The 14,560-nt window shown below is 40.9% G+C and overlaps 1 protein-coding gene across 1 annotated transcript in view; it reads right to left on the bottom strand.

Moving 5' to 3' along the window:
• LOC106565080 (mRNA (2'-O-methyladenosine-N(6)-)-methyltransferase) overlaps positions 1-14,199 on the bottom strand; it is a 58,086-nt gene extending 43,887 nt beyond the window's left edge. The window contains exons 1-7 of the mRNA XM_014131716.3: positions 14,100-14,199; positions 9,428-9,571; positions 6,783-6,907; positions 6,443-6,574; positions 6,030-6,172; positions 1,064-1,218; positions 322-469 (exon numbers count right to left, since the gene is read on the bottom strand). Coding sequence (XP_013987191.1) covers positions 322-469; positions 1,064-1,218; positions 6,030-6,172; positions 6,443-6,574; positions 6,783-6,907; positions 9,428-9,551 — 827 coding nt within the window. The 5' untranslated portion in view covers positions 9,552-9,571; positions 14,100-14,199. The remainder of the gene's footprint in view (positions 1-321; positions 470-1,063; positions 1,219-6,029; positions 6,173-6,442; positions 6,575-6,782; positions 6,908-9,427; positions 9,572-14,099) is intronic.
• Between the last annotated feature and the right edge of the window lie 361 nt (positions 14,200-14,560).

The following is a 14,560-nucleotide window of genomic DNA, read 5'->3' as shown; positions in this document are numbered from 1 at the left end:
CGCAACAAAATTGCACCAGACTGACACACTCATTTTTCACTAGCTCCTTGTGTAACATCAGACAACTTAATTGACTGTATTGAATCAAGCCATACAGACATTAATTAAAGAATATAGCATAATTGGTATGTACAGGTCTTCGTTCAAATATTATATTTGGCATCTTTCAAATACTTTGAGCGTTTGATTGAGCCAGCATGGTGTGTCCGATGGGCGGGGTTTGTAGTTGTGGGTCTATTCCATTGGTTCCTTTGCGCCAGGAAAGATCAATCAAGCACAGATTTGAAGCCAGGACTGGTACAGATTCCCTTTCCCACTGACCTGATGGGGATGTCATTCATGACCTCTCTGAACATGGACCGGGAGATGATGGGGTCACAATCGCTGGGCAGTAGGGGGTCAGGCCCTTTGTCCAGCACCTTACGCTCCAGCAGCCAGCGGTTGAAAGACTCCCGTGGGGGCTCGATACCTATTAGAGAGGGGGAAAGGCCATTTATCATCAAGGTTGAGGTCAGCCAAGTATAGGAACACCGGAGTTGTGTTCACCAGGGCATAAATTAGGGAAAACATTTGAATCCATTTCACAACGTAAAATGAAAATGAGCGTTGCTTGTTGAAAAAGTTCAGCTAGTCCCTCCATTTCAGTCCGTTGTCTTCTGTTTGGTGCCTAATTATTATTATTATTTTTTAGATGTAACCTTTATTTAACTAGGCAAGTCAGTTAAGAACAAATTCTTATTTACAATGACGGCCTACCACTAATGAACATGACCCTGGGCTGGAGTAAAAATCTGCTCACCCTATGGCACTCCAGGACCAGGGGTGGTGAGCGACAACAATGGCTTAAAAAATGCTGAGCGTTGTAAAAAAAAAAAATAGAAAAAAAAAGTGACACCTCAGAACTGTTTTCAGACAGACACCTCAAGCTCATCTGGAAAGCAAACATCTGACAGCATAATGGGGAGGCACCTTGAAAAGTAAGTCATTAAAAAGGTAAGAAAAGCAATCATTTTCATTTAAAGCAAAGTTTGACTTGACAATGCCAGCTGTGTGGGTAATTTACCTTCTCGTTGGTAGCAGAGCTCTTGGTAGTGCTGCCGTAGCTTGGTGGTGAGCTGGGCGCGTTGGAGCTCAATCTCCGGGTGGGGAGGTAGATGGTTGGCGGGGGCTCGCTCTCTGATCACTGCGTTCGTCTGAATGTCCAGGTCCCAGTATATTCTACAACAGCAACAATGACAGACATACTCAGTATTCATATCCCTAAAGAAATAAATTAACTCACAACAAATTTCAATAGAAAGTTGGCAAAAATAGATAAGATCTTGCTTACTACCATGGAAAGATAAATACCTGTCTATTTGTAGAAAAATAACCCTGATTAATTATTTAGTCATATGCCAGTTTACCCATTTTATGGCCCTGCCTATGCCAAATGATTCGTTTATAAAATGATATGAGCAGAAATAGATTTCCTTTATTAGGAACGGCAAGCCAGAACAAAATTAAACGTGCTTATTTATATAATGAATATGAGTTCGGGGGGCAAAAAATATTAAATATTCAAGCATTAAACCTCTTACTAAAAGCATCAGTCATACAAAAGTTATACTTAAACCAAAACTAGTTCTCCAGTAGATTAGTAAGAATGGCTCACCCATTGTGCAAAAATATCCTTTATCCAGGACAAATAAGACATCTAGATTATCCAGATTACAACCTCTCACTTTCAGTCAATTGATAATGGAACCATTTTCAAAATATCGCCCTTTCTAAAAACAAGCCATACAAAGCTGGTTGCAATTCCAGTTTCATCCCCGAGAAAAGACAGAACATACAAATTGATTTTTTTAAAAACCTCTCTTTCTGGATTTTTTTTTTTTTTAAAGGAATTTTTGGCTAAATTATATTATGAATAGGAAAGGTGGAGTTGTCACGTGTAGTTAACAAAAATATATGGAAATGTTTGCTCTATCCGAAATTACAACTAACTGACTGCAGCCTTAGCTAACATATAGATACAGTTGAAGTCAGAAGTATACATACATCTTAGCCAAATACATTTAAACTCAGTGTTTCACAATTTCTGACATTTAATCCTAGTAAAAATTCCCTGTTTTAGGTCAGTTAGAATCACCACTTTATTTTAAGAATGTGAAATGTCAGAATAATAGCAGAGAGAATTATTTATTTCAGCATTTATTTTTTTCATCAAGTTCCCAGTGGGTCAGAACCTTACATACACTCAATTAGTATTTGGTAGCATTGCCTTTAAATTGTTTAACTTGGGTCAAATGTTAAGGGTAGCCTTCCACAAGCTTCCCACAATAAGTTGTGTGAATTTTGGCCCATTCCTCCTGACAGAGCTGCTGTAACAGTCAGATTTGTAGGTTTGTAGGCCTCCTTGCTCACACACGGTTTTTCAGTTCTGCCCACAAATTTTCTATGGGATTGAGGTCAGGGCTTTGTGATGGCCACTCCAATACCTTAACTTTGTTGGCCTTAAGCCATTTTGCCACAACTTTGAAAGTATGCTTGGGGTCATTGTCCATTTGGAAGACCCATTTGAGACCAAGTTTTAACTTCCTGACTGATGTCTTGAAATGTTGCTCAATATATCCACATCATTTTCCTTGCTCATGATGTCATCTATTTTGTGAATTGCACCAGTCCCTCCTGTGCAGTTGCAAACCATAGTCTGGCTTTTTTATGGCAGTTTTGGAGCAGTGGCTTCTTCCTTGCTGAGCAGCCTTTCAGGTTATGTTGATATAGGACTCGTTTTACTGTGGATAGATATACTTTTGTACCCGTTTCCTCCAGCATCTTCACAAAGTCCTTTGCTGTTGTTCTGGGATTGATTTGCACTTTTCGCACCAAAGTACGTTCATCTCTAGCAGACAGAACGCGTCTCCTTCCTGACCGGTATGACGGCTGCGTGGTCCCATGGTGTTTATACTTGCGTACTATTGTTTGTACAGATGAATGTGGTACCTTCAGGCGTTTGGAAATTGCTCCCAAGGATGAACCAGACTTGTGGAGGTCTACAATCTTTTTTCTGAGATCTTGGCTGATTTCTTTTGATTTTCCCATGATGTCAAGCAAAGAGGCACTGAGTTTGAAGGTAGACCTTGAAATACATCCACAAGTACACCTCCAATTGACTCAATTAGCCTATCAGAAGCTTCTAAAGCCCTGACATCATTTTCTGGAATTTTCCAAGCTATTTAAAGGCACAGTCAAGTTAGTGTATGTAAACTTCTGACTCACTGGAATTGTGACAGTGAATTATAAGTAAAATAATCTGTCTGTAAACAAGTTGATGTCCTAACCGACTTGCCAAAACTATAGTTTGTTAACAAGAAATTTGTGGAGTGGTTGAAAAACTAGTTTAAATGACTAAGCTAAGTGCATGTAAACTTCCCGACTTCAACTGTATCTTAGTAGATGACTTCATGCACCGTTTGCTGTGTGGAAGCAGAGAGAACGGTGTATGGCTTGGGTGGCTGGAGTCTTTAATGATTTTCCGATTTTCCGTAAACTTCTGACTTCAACTGTACGTGTTAAGCAGATGTTATTGTGGGTGTAGTGAAATGATTGTGTTTCTAGCGCCAACAGTGCAAATATCTAACATTACACACAATCTAAAGTAAAGGAATTAGAATATGTTAAATATTTGAACAAGCAATGTCAGAGCGGCATAGACTAAGACACAGTAGAATAGGATAGAATACAGTATATACATATGAGATGAGTAATGCAAAATATGTAAACATTATTAAAGTGACTAGTGTTCCATTATTAAAGTGGCCAGTGATTTCAAGTCTATGTATATAGGGCAGCAGCCTCTAATGTGCTATTTAACGTCTGGCCTTGCAATAGAGACTGCAAACAGCTTCTCGGTCCCAGCTTTGATGCACATGTACTGACCTCGCCTTCTGGATGATAGCGGGGTGAACAGGCAGTGGCTCAGGTGGTTGTTGTCCTTGATGATCTTTTTGGCCTTCCTGTGACATCGGGTGCTGTAGGTGTCCTGGAGAGCAGATAGTTTGTCCCCGATGATGCGTTGGGCAGACCGCACAGGGTGACTCTGGAGAGTCCTGCGGTTGTGGGCGGTGCAGTTTCCGTACCAGGCGGTGATACAGCCCGACAGGATACTCTCACCTGCATCTGTAAAAGTTTGTGAGGGTTTTAGGTGACAAGCCAAATTTCTTCAGCCTCCTGAGTTTGAAGAGTCGCTGATGCGCTTTCTTCACCACACTGCCTGTGTGGGTGGACCATTTCAGTTTGTCAGTGATGTGTACGCCAAGGAACTTTAAACCATCCATCTTTTCCACTGCGGTCCCGTCGATGTGGAAGGGGGGGTGTCCACAATCATCTCCTTTGTATGTTGACATTGAGTGAGAGATTATTTTCCTGGCAACACACTCCCAGGGCCCTCACCTCCTCCCTGTAGGCGGTCTCGTCATTGTTGGTAATCAGGCCGGAGTACATGAGGGGGCTGAGCACACATCCTTAAGGGGCCCCAGTGTTGAGGATCAGCAAAGTGGAGGTATTTTTTTCCTAACTCGCCACCTGTGGGCAGCCAGTCAGGAAGTCCAGGACCCAGTTTCACAGGGCGGGGTTCAGACCCAGGGACTCAAGCTTAACGATGAGCTTGGAGGGTACTATGGTGTTGAATGCTGAGCTTTTTTGCAAAAACGATGCATGGCCATCATATTTCTAATGTTTAGGCCTATCATAGAAAGAATGTAGCCAGTTACATTTCATAATGAAGATATATGAAAGATATGCAAGATGAAAATCTGGATACCGTCCAACCCTAATTGAAAGTATAGGAAGCGGGGTTTTTTTTCCACCGTGACCGGTAATCAGAGTTAACCCAAAACATTTTTTACCACTGCATCACTGGCTACAGGTAGGCTTATTTGAAGTTCATGGTAATAGGCCTACACATTGCAGCCTAGTCTAGTAAAAATTGACCATCCCGTTTTTCCCAGGACAGTTTCATCCCCATTTCAGGCTGCCAAAAAGGTAACTTTCTCAGGAAGATGTATCAATTAATGTAGGCCTAATCAATAGCAACCGCTGAATGTCATTAGGTACACTTTTTGGTGTTCTGTAACAGATGTCTATTTCCATTCATCAAATGGCACGAGTATACATGCATTGCACTGTTTGGATTATTTTGGAGTGGACGAACATGCACAGGTTGCCAACGCTTTGAAGCTATTTGTCTGACAATCAGATGAAAGCATCATGACTGGTGGTGTTCATGACACATTAAAAGGCAATACATTTTTACCGATAAATTAAGTCATTACAATGTCCATAAAAAATGTGTTATGTCACGGTGTAATTCGCACTCTGACTGTAGTGTACTATAGGCTACATAAATATTTATAGAAACACAAGCAGATCAGCATATTATGCTACAGCAGTTGTGACAAAACAGGTCTTCCTCAGGTAGCGTTCTACATAACAAAGGGCCAGTTTTTCTTCCTAGTCCTGTAATAAAAAGAATGGTCAATGGAGAATCACCATCGAAATAACTTTTTAACCCAGGACTACTAAACTTTGAGAAGCAGGTTAGCTTTTTTCATCATTAATCTTGTTCTGGAGGGAGCTCTGCAGAGTGGTCACTAGCTGGCACAGCCACAAAGTCATACAATCTGACTTTAAACCTAATAACACTGCTAACCCTAATGCCTAAACTTAACCAACATTTTTGTTTTAATTTTTCATGAATTTTTACATTATAGCCAATTTTGACATTGCAGTTGGCCCATCAAGCAGGGATTTAAAATTTTTTTGTTGCTCAGTTCTGCCTTAAGGACAACACTCATCTCAATAAACGTCAACCTGCGTCCAAGAAACCGTACCAAAAACTGGTAAATTAGCTGTTGGAATGAAGATCTGAGTCCATACACCACGGTAGTAGTCATTTTAATTTAAATTTTTATCAGTTGAAATGGACATGGGGCGATGGGATGTCTACATTTCGATTCCAGTGACTGATGTGTGGCTGTACTCACATGGTGGGACGGTATAGGGCCGATGCCGGCTGACCTGGCTTGTCCTCTGTGCCTGTGGTAGAGTTCCACTGCTTTGCCCTGGGGGTAATGGGTGAGATGGGCACTGTGGGGGTCGTTGGGGTTACAGGCATACCAATCTCAATCTGTCAATGACACAGTCACATATTGGATTAGAGTGACAAAGAGGAAATATTCCAATTTAAAAACCGTTAAAACAATCTACAGAGACAAGGGGCACACCATATTATTCTGTTTAAACATTCATTTCCTGCTGTCAAATGTAAGCGACAGCACTGTGTAGTCCAGTAGATAAGCTCACACAAAAAAATAACTTTGGTATAGAAGCGTGAAAATTGTCACACTATAATTTTGCGGCATTGACTGTAAGAAACGTGTCCTGCTCAATGACTCACCTTGGGCCTCTTGAAGCTGTTAAGACCACCCTGGGCGGCCTCCTCCGACAGGTGTCTCTTGCGCTGCCCGTTGCCCACGCCGGCGTCACCTGCCCCCTCCGCTGAGGCAGCATTCAAACCCAGCGGGTCGGACTACAAAGACAGGAACAAACAGGGCAGCTGCCCAGTTAGAAAACTGCTGGAGTCTGGAGAAGAGTGATGTTGATAAGGTTCAGACCAAGTTCCATCAAGAAACAGTTACTGAAAAAAAGAGAGCGTGAGGTACTAAGAACAGAAATAAAGAGAACATTTATTTTTTCCTCTGTCCCAAATCAAGAAGCTATAACCATTTTGCACTCACAATGTCATCATGCTGCCCCAGGACTGGCATCTCCCACATCGACTGATTGGTGAAGCGGTTGAACCAGTAGGGCCGATTCTCCCGCTTGCTCCAGCATTTCGACCAGCCGGCCTGGACGAGCTCGTCTGCACAGGAAAGGTGTCAGAAAGGTCAAATCTATCTCCAGTCTGGTTCTTCTCACTTGTAAGTAGCAAGTCAACATAGACAAAGCCAGTATGCTTTCCTTCCTCAGCACTGATCTTAAGCCTCATGTATACCCTACGTACAGTGCCTTCAGAAAGTATTCACGCCCCTTGACATTTTCCACATTATGTTGTGTAACAGCCTGTACTCAAAATTGATTAAATTGGGATTTTTTTGTCACTGGCCTACACACAATACCCCAAAATGTCAAAATGGAATTATGTTGGGGCCTTCACCATGTGCTACCACTTTAAGAGTGCATCAGCAGTCAGAAAGGAGGAAATAAAGATATCTCTTCCGGCTCTCTGGGAGGGAGCTCTCGGTTGGCACGGCAGTTTGATAAGGGTGTGCAATGCTGCAGAAGTCTTGTTTATTTTCAGCGTGCCGAGTTTGTAAAGTGTTTAACTCGATCGTCGGTGTTACCTCTCTAGACCCCCCCCCCCCCCCCCCTTTTCATTTCGGCAGGGTTAATTCTTGTCTGGCACCCAAACAAAATCTTTATCTTTACGTCTCTCTAACAACACCGCTACAATGTTTTTAAAATTAATAAAAAATGAAAAGCTGAAATGTCTTGAGTCAATAAATATTCAAACACTTTATGGGAACCCTAAATAAGTTCAGGAGTCACAAAATAAGTTGCATGGACTCACTCTGTGTGCAATAATAGTGTTTAAGATGATTTATGAATGACTACCTCATGTCTGTACCCCACACATACAGATAATTTTAAGGTCCTTCAGTCGAGCGGTGAATTTCAAACACAGATTCAACCACAAAGGGAGGTTTTCCAATGCCTCACAAAAGGGCACCTATTGGTAGATTGGGTAAAAAATAAAAATAAAATAAAAAGCAGACATTAAATATCCATTTGAGCATGGTGAAGTTATGAATTACACTTTGGATGGTGTATCAATACACCCAGTTATTACAAAGATACAGGCATCCTTCTTAAATCAATTGCCAGAGAGGAAGGAAACCGCTCAAGGATTTCACGAGGCCAATGGTGATTTTAAAACCGTTACCAAGTTTAATGGCTGTGATGGGAGAAAACTGAGTATGGATCAAGATTGTAGTTGCGCCACAATACTAACCTAATTGACAGAGTGAAAAGAAGGAACCCTGTACAGAATACAAATATTCTAAAACATGCATCCTATTTGCAACAAGGCACTAAAGTAATACTGCAAAGAAAATGTGGCAAAGCAATTAACTTCTTGTCCTGAATACAAAGTGTTATGTTTGGGGCAAATCCAATACATTAGAGTACCACTCTCCATATTTTCAAGCATAGTGGTGACTGCATCATGTTATGGGAATGCTTGTAATCATTAAGGACTGGGGAGTTTTTCAGGATAAAAAAGAAAAGGAATAGAGCTAAGCACAGGCAAAATCCTAGAGGAAATCTTGGTTCAGAGTGCTTTCCACCAGAACTGGGAGACGAATTCACCTTCAGGACAATAACCTAACCTAAAACACAAGGTCAAATCTACACTGGCGTTGTTTACCAAGAGGACAGTGGCCGAGTTACTGTTTTGACTTAAATCTACGGCAAGACCTGGAAATGGTTGACATTTGTTTTGGTCACTGGTCTAGCAATCATCAACAACCAATTTCACAGAGCTTTAAGAATTTTGAAAATAGGTTTGGAGTCTATCCTGAAAGACTGACAGCTGTAATCGCTGCCAAAGGCGGTTCTGCAAAGTACTGACTCAGCGATGTGAATACTTATGTAAATGAGATATTTCATTTTCAATAAATTAGCAACATTTTAAAAACATGTTTTCACTCAGTTATTATGGGGTATTGTGTGTAGATGTGATAAAAAAAAGATATATTTAATCAATTTTGAATTCAGGCTATAACAAAATAAATCAAGGGGTATGAATACTTTCTGAAGGCACTGTACGTACGCATGGAAGAACTACACGTCGTGTCGCAAAATAGCAAAAGACGTTTGCAGCCCTGCAAGTCATAACTTGGTGTAAGAACACAGGATCCCCATTTTGGGTAGGTTTCTTGCATTGCATACCTAGGGTATACATTAGGCTTTAAAATAATTGTACAGGTGGGAATCCTGTTGCCAAGTGGGATTCTGGCATATTGCTTTCACTTATCCTGTATTTTTGATCGGTGTAGAGAAAGAAAATGTCAGAATAGGAAGCTAATTTCAAACTATTGTGACGGTGAGGGTACATTAAATACTGGCATAATACATTTTTTTAAAGAGTGGGGCTGGTGAAGAGGTTGGAAAGACAGGGAAAATAGTGGTGGTGAGTCAAAGCACAGTTTGCCAGATTCGAACCCATGCCGACTCCGGCATACATGTGTGCCAGTGTCAGTGGCTCTAATCACTGGACCACACAGGCCAACGGCATTGTCATTTTACCTCACACTGAATGCTTGGAGAGCAGAGTTGCGGGATATATGCACCGCTTGTTGTCATGTCACTAGGGCCATCTTACCTGGCAAATCTGGCATGGGCTTGCTAGTTGAAGGTGAGACAGGAGACCCCTGTGTGACAGAGCCTGTGGGAGACATCACCAAAGCAGTGTCCCCCTTCACTGTCCCGTGGTTCTCACTTGACATCTCTCCTCATCTGTCCTGTCCTGAAAAAAAGATGGTGCCAAATTAGCAAAGGGGTTTTCACTCAACTTTGCCTTGTAAAGTACAGTTGAAGTCGGAAGTTTACATACACCTTAGCCAAATAAATTGAGTTAAATGTTTCACAATTCCTGACATTTAATCCTGGTAAAAATTCCCTGTCTTAGGTCAGTTAGGATCACCACTTTATTTTAAAGATATGAAATGTCAGAATAATAGTAGAGAGAATGATTTATTTCAGCTTTTATTTTTTTCATCACATTCCCAGTGGGTCAGAACTTTACATACACTCAATTAGTATTTGGTAGCATTGCCTTTAAATTGTTCAACTTGGGTCAAACATTTTGGGTAGCCTTCCACAAGTTTCCCACAATAAGTTGTGAATTTTGCCCTAATCCTCCTGACAGAGCTGGTGTAACTGAGTCAGGTTTGTAGGCCTCCTTGCTCGCACACACTTTTTCAGTTCTGCCCACAAATGTTCTATACGATTGAGGTCAGGGCTTTGTGATGGCCACTCCAAAACCTTGACTTTGTTGTCCTTAAGCCATTTTGCCACAACTTTGGAAGTATGCTTGAGGTCATTGTCCATTTGGAAGACCCATTTGCGACCAAGCTTTAACTTCCTGACAGATGTCTTGAGATGTTGCTTAATTATGTGGCTATATTGTTCTTTCCTCATGATGCCATCTATTTTGTGAAGTGCACCAGTCCCACCTGCAGCAAAGCACCCCCACAACATGATGCTGCCACCCCTGTGCTTCATGGTTGGGATGGTGTTCTTTGGCTTGCAAGCCTCCCCCTTTTTCCTCCAAACATAATGATGGTCATTATGGCCAAACAGTTCTATTTTTGTTTCATCAGACTAAAGGACATTTCTCCAAAAAGTATGATCTTTGTCCCCATGTGCAGTTGCAAACCATAGTCTGGCTTTTTTTATGGTGGTTTTGGACCAGTGGCTTCTTCCTTGCTGAGCGGCCTTCAGGTTACGTCGATATAGGACTCATTTTACTGTGGATATTGATACTTTTGTACCTGTTTCCTTCAGCATCTTCACAAGGTCCTTTGCTGTTGTTCTGGGATTGATTTGCACTTTTCACACCAAAGTACGTTCATCTCTAGGAGACAGAACGCGTCTCCTTCCTGAGCGGTATGACGGCTGTGTGGTCCCATGGTGTTTATACTTGCGTACTATTGTTTGTACAGATGAACGTGGTACCTTCAGACGTTTGGAAATTGCTCCCAAGGATGAACCAGACTTGTGGAGGAGGTACAGCAAATGGTGGCAAACATTTTTTTGCGATGTTGGCAAAACGATACACTATATCGTCAAAAATAATATACCTATAAGTAACTATTGACCCCCCCCAACACTACTATCTAATAGGCTCTTCCAATTACAGTGCCTTCAGAAAGTATTCATACCCCTTGACTTATTCCACACTTTCTTGCGTTACAGCCCGAATTCAAAATGTATTAAATATATATTTCTCTCCCCCATCTACACACAATAACCCATAATGAAAAAGTGAAAATATGTTTTTAGAAATGTTTGCAAATTCATTGAAAATGACATAGATAAATACCTAATTTACATAAATATTCACACCCCTGAATTAATACTTTGTATTAGCACCTTTGGCAGTGATTGCAGCTGTGAGACTAAGAGCTTTCCACACCTGGATTGTGCAACATTTGCCAATTACTTTTTTCAAAATTCTTTAAGTTCTGTCAAATTGGTTGTTAATCATTGCTAGACAACCATTTCCAGGTTTTTCCATAGATTTATGTAACTCGGCCTCTCAGAAACATTCCCCGTCTTCTTGGTAAACAAATCCAGTGTAGATTTGACCTTGTGTTTTAGGTTATTGTCCTGCTGAAAGGTGAATTAATCTCCCAGTGTCTGGTGGAAAGTACACTGAACCAGGTTTTCCGCTAGGATTTTGACTGTGCTTAGTTCTTTTGTTTCTTTTTTATCCTGAAAAACTCCCCAGGTTTAGTAATGTGTTATATTGGATTGCCCCAAACATAACACTTTGTATTCAGGACAAAATGTATTACTTTTGTTGGTGTTGCAGTATTACTTTAGTGCCTTGTTGCAAACAGGATGCATGTTTTGGAATATTTTTATTCTGTACAGGCTTCCTTTTCACTCTGTCACTTAGGTTAGTATTGTTGAGTATCTACAATGTTGATCTAACCTCAGTTTTTTCCAATCACAGCCATTAAACTCTGCAACTGTTTAAAACATTTAAAGTCACCATTGGACTCAATGTGAAATCCCTGAGCGGTTTTCTTCCTCTCTGGCAACTGAATTAGGAAGGACACCTGTATCAATGTAGTGACTAGGTGTATTGATACACCATCCAAAGTGTAATTAATAAATTCACCATGCTCAAAGGGATATTCAATGTCTGCTTAATTGATTTTTTTTACCCATCTACCAATAGGTGGCCTTCTTTGAGAGGCATTGCAAAACCTCTGTGGTTGAATCCATGGTGAAATTCAGTGCTAGACTGTGGGACCTTACAGATAATTGTATGTGTGGGGTACAGAGATGAGGTAATCATCTAAAAAAGTAATGTCATGTTAAACACTGTTATTGCAAACAGTGAGTCCATGCAACTTATGCGACGTATTAAGCACATTTATTTAGGCTTGCCATACAACCACTGATTATTATCATCATCATCATCTGACCCTGATGGTCATCTATGAACACAAACATCTTGGCCATGTTCTGTTATAATCTCCACCCCTCATAGCCTGGTTCCTCTAGGTTTCTTCCTAGGTTCTGGCCTTTCTAGGGAGTTTTTCCTAGCCACCATGCTTCTACACCTGCATTGCTTGCTGTTTGGGGTTTTAGGCTGGGTTTCTGTACAGCACTTTGTGACATCAGCTGATGTAAGAAGGACTTTATAAATACATTTGATTGATAACAAAGGGGTTGAATACTTTAATGACTCAAGACATTTAAGCTTTTCATTTTTTACTAATTTGTGAGAGAAAAAAAGAAAACAATTCCACTTCGACATTTTGGGGTAGTGTGTGTAGACCAGTGACCAAAACAAATGTCAATTTAATATTTTCCTTGTCATTCACCTGATTTTTAAATGTTATTTTTATTGAACCTTTATTTAGCTAGGCAAGTCAGTTAAGGACAAAATCTTATTTACAATGACGGCCTACCCCAGCCAGACCCTAACGACGCTGTTCTATGACAAGACGTTAAAAACCTGTTTTTGCTAGCATATGATGGGGGTCGCCTGTTTGCAGGTCCCTAGGCAAGATTGGGTGTAGTCCTGTAAATGAGGCCCTGGGGTCACAAACACCATCATACCTTTACACTCTCTTCACCAGAAGCGCCACTGCTTTCAGTAAGTAGCATGATCTCTTTTCCTCTTACTTTCCATTACAGACCATTCAGGTTATTGACCATATCCTCAGAACGATCATCCATATTGATCGCATTACAGCACATATGTTGCTTCTCCAACCTCCGCATCCTCACTAGACTACTCGCCGCCATCACAGCGTTCCAAGGATTTTCGCCTGGCCATAACATTTCATTGTGGTTACTATTCAACAAGCAAGACCTCTTGATCGTCCTGACAATTCTGCGGTTATAGTCTGGAGTGAATGGTAGCCTACTAGTGGTAATCATTCAATGAATGAATGAAAGAACCCATTCATCCAGACCCGTAGCGAGCGCACAAGAGAGTAAGTAATTAACCAGACTAGTGGTTCTAGGGGGGGTAACAGTAGCTAGATAGATTATGTTGTACTTCCACAATGTGTTATTGGCATCAATGCACCGGCATAATATGCGTCAAATCCCTCCGAACGAGCAGAGTGATACCAGCAGTGGGGATTACACTGGTGAAGATAAACTATCTAGCTAAATCAACATGAATGTATGTATAAAACATGTAGCTAGATAGTTAACTGGCTAGCTATTCCTATGCATTCTAGTAGTTTCATTATTAATTTGAAGTCCTTTTGATTAACATAACATTTCAAATCGACATATTGCAGATGCGTTCTCTATCTTTAACGTTGATTACAGAAATTAGCAAAAAGACACGCATGCGCCTGCTACACCGCCCAAAAACAAACACGAAGGAGGGGAGAACATCTGGTACCTGCGCTACACAATAAAAGGCAACGGCAGCATGTCGGAACCCAAGTAGGGGATATGTGGAAAACAGATAAAATACGGTAGGATACTGTACGAAATGGGGTTATTGAGACATATAAATTACTAGAATTAGTAAGGGTACCAGGTATATGCTGTCAAAATAGGCATATCTGAACCCCTTTTACTTCAAACACATAACTATTTAGGCGCGCACTTTGGTTGAGACAAGATGGCGCGCGATATCCAGTCATAGCCACTGCAACCCTTGCAGACAATATTGTTTGTTTATTTCGTGCATTGACAATGCGTGTACATTTTGAGTGGATAATATGATACCCTGCATGTTCCGCCACCTGCCCATGGCCTTCCTATAGCGCTAATGTGGTTATTCCCCTTACCTTATAGAGGTTTGTTGGGAACCTTGTATAGCCTTTGCTCTATTCAATTCGGACCTGCCTCTCCCTCCCAATTTATCCGCCATCTTGTATCGGGGACTCGGGCCTTGGTATTGCGCACGCGCCAGTTTAGTTTTCGTTCTCGGCAATATTTGTCATTGAGAAGTAGCCATATGTGGAAGGGCATTTGTAAACGTCGACATGCTGCAGAATCTTAGTAGCTAGTTCTTCAGAACTTTGCTTGTGAAAGTAGTCATGCAAAAACACATTTGCGAACTCGTCTGAACAATTTAACCAGTAATTCTCCGATGGCATGGTTGGGATTACGAAATAATATCGAATTATATTCACTTTTGTGTAGTATTGTGCAGTGCTTACATTATCAATTGATACATTCCATTATTAGCGGCATGCTCAGTAGTCTATGTATTTATTATAATGTTATTAGAAGATGTTGCATTATG

This window comes from Salmo salar, chromosome 12 (assembly GCF_965601325.2).
Source record: "Salmo salar chromosome 12, fSalSal1, whole genome shotgun sequence".
In the NCBI taxonomy this organism is placed as follows: domain Eukaryota; kingdom Metazoa; phylum Chordata; class Actinopteri; order Salmoniformes; family Salmonidae; genus Salmo; species Salmo salar.
This window is presented reverse-complemented; position numbering and strand designations above follow the sequence as displayed.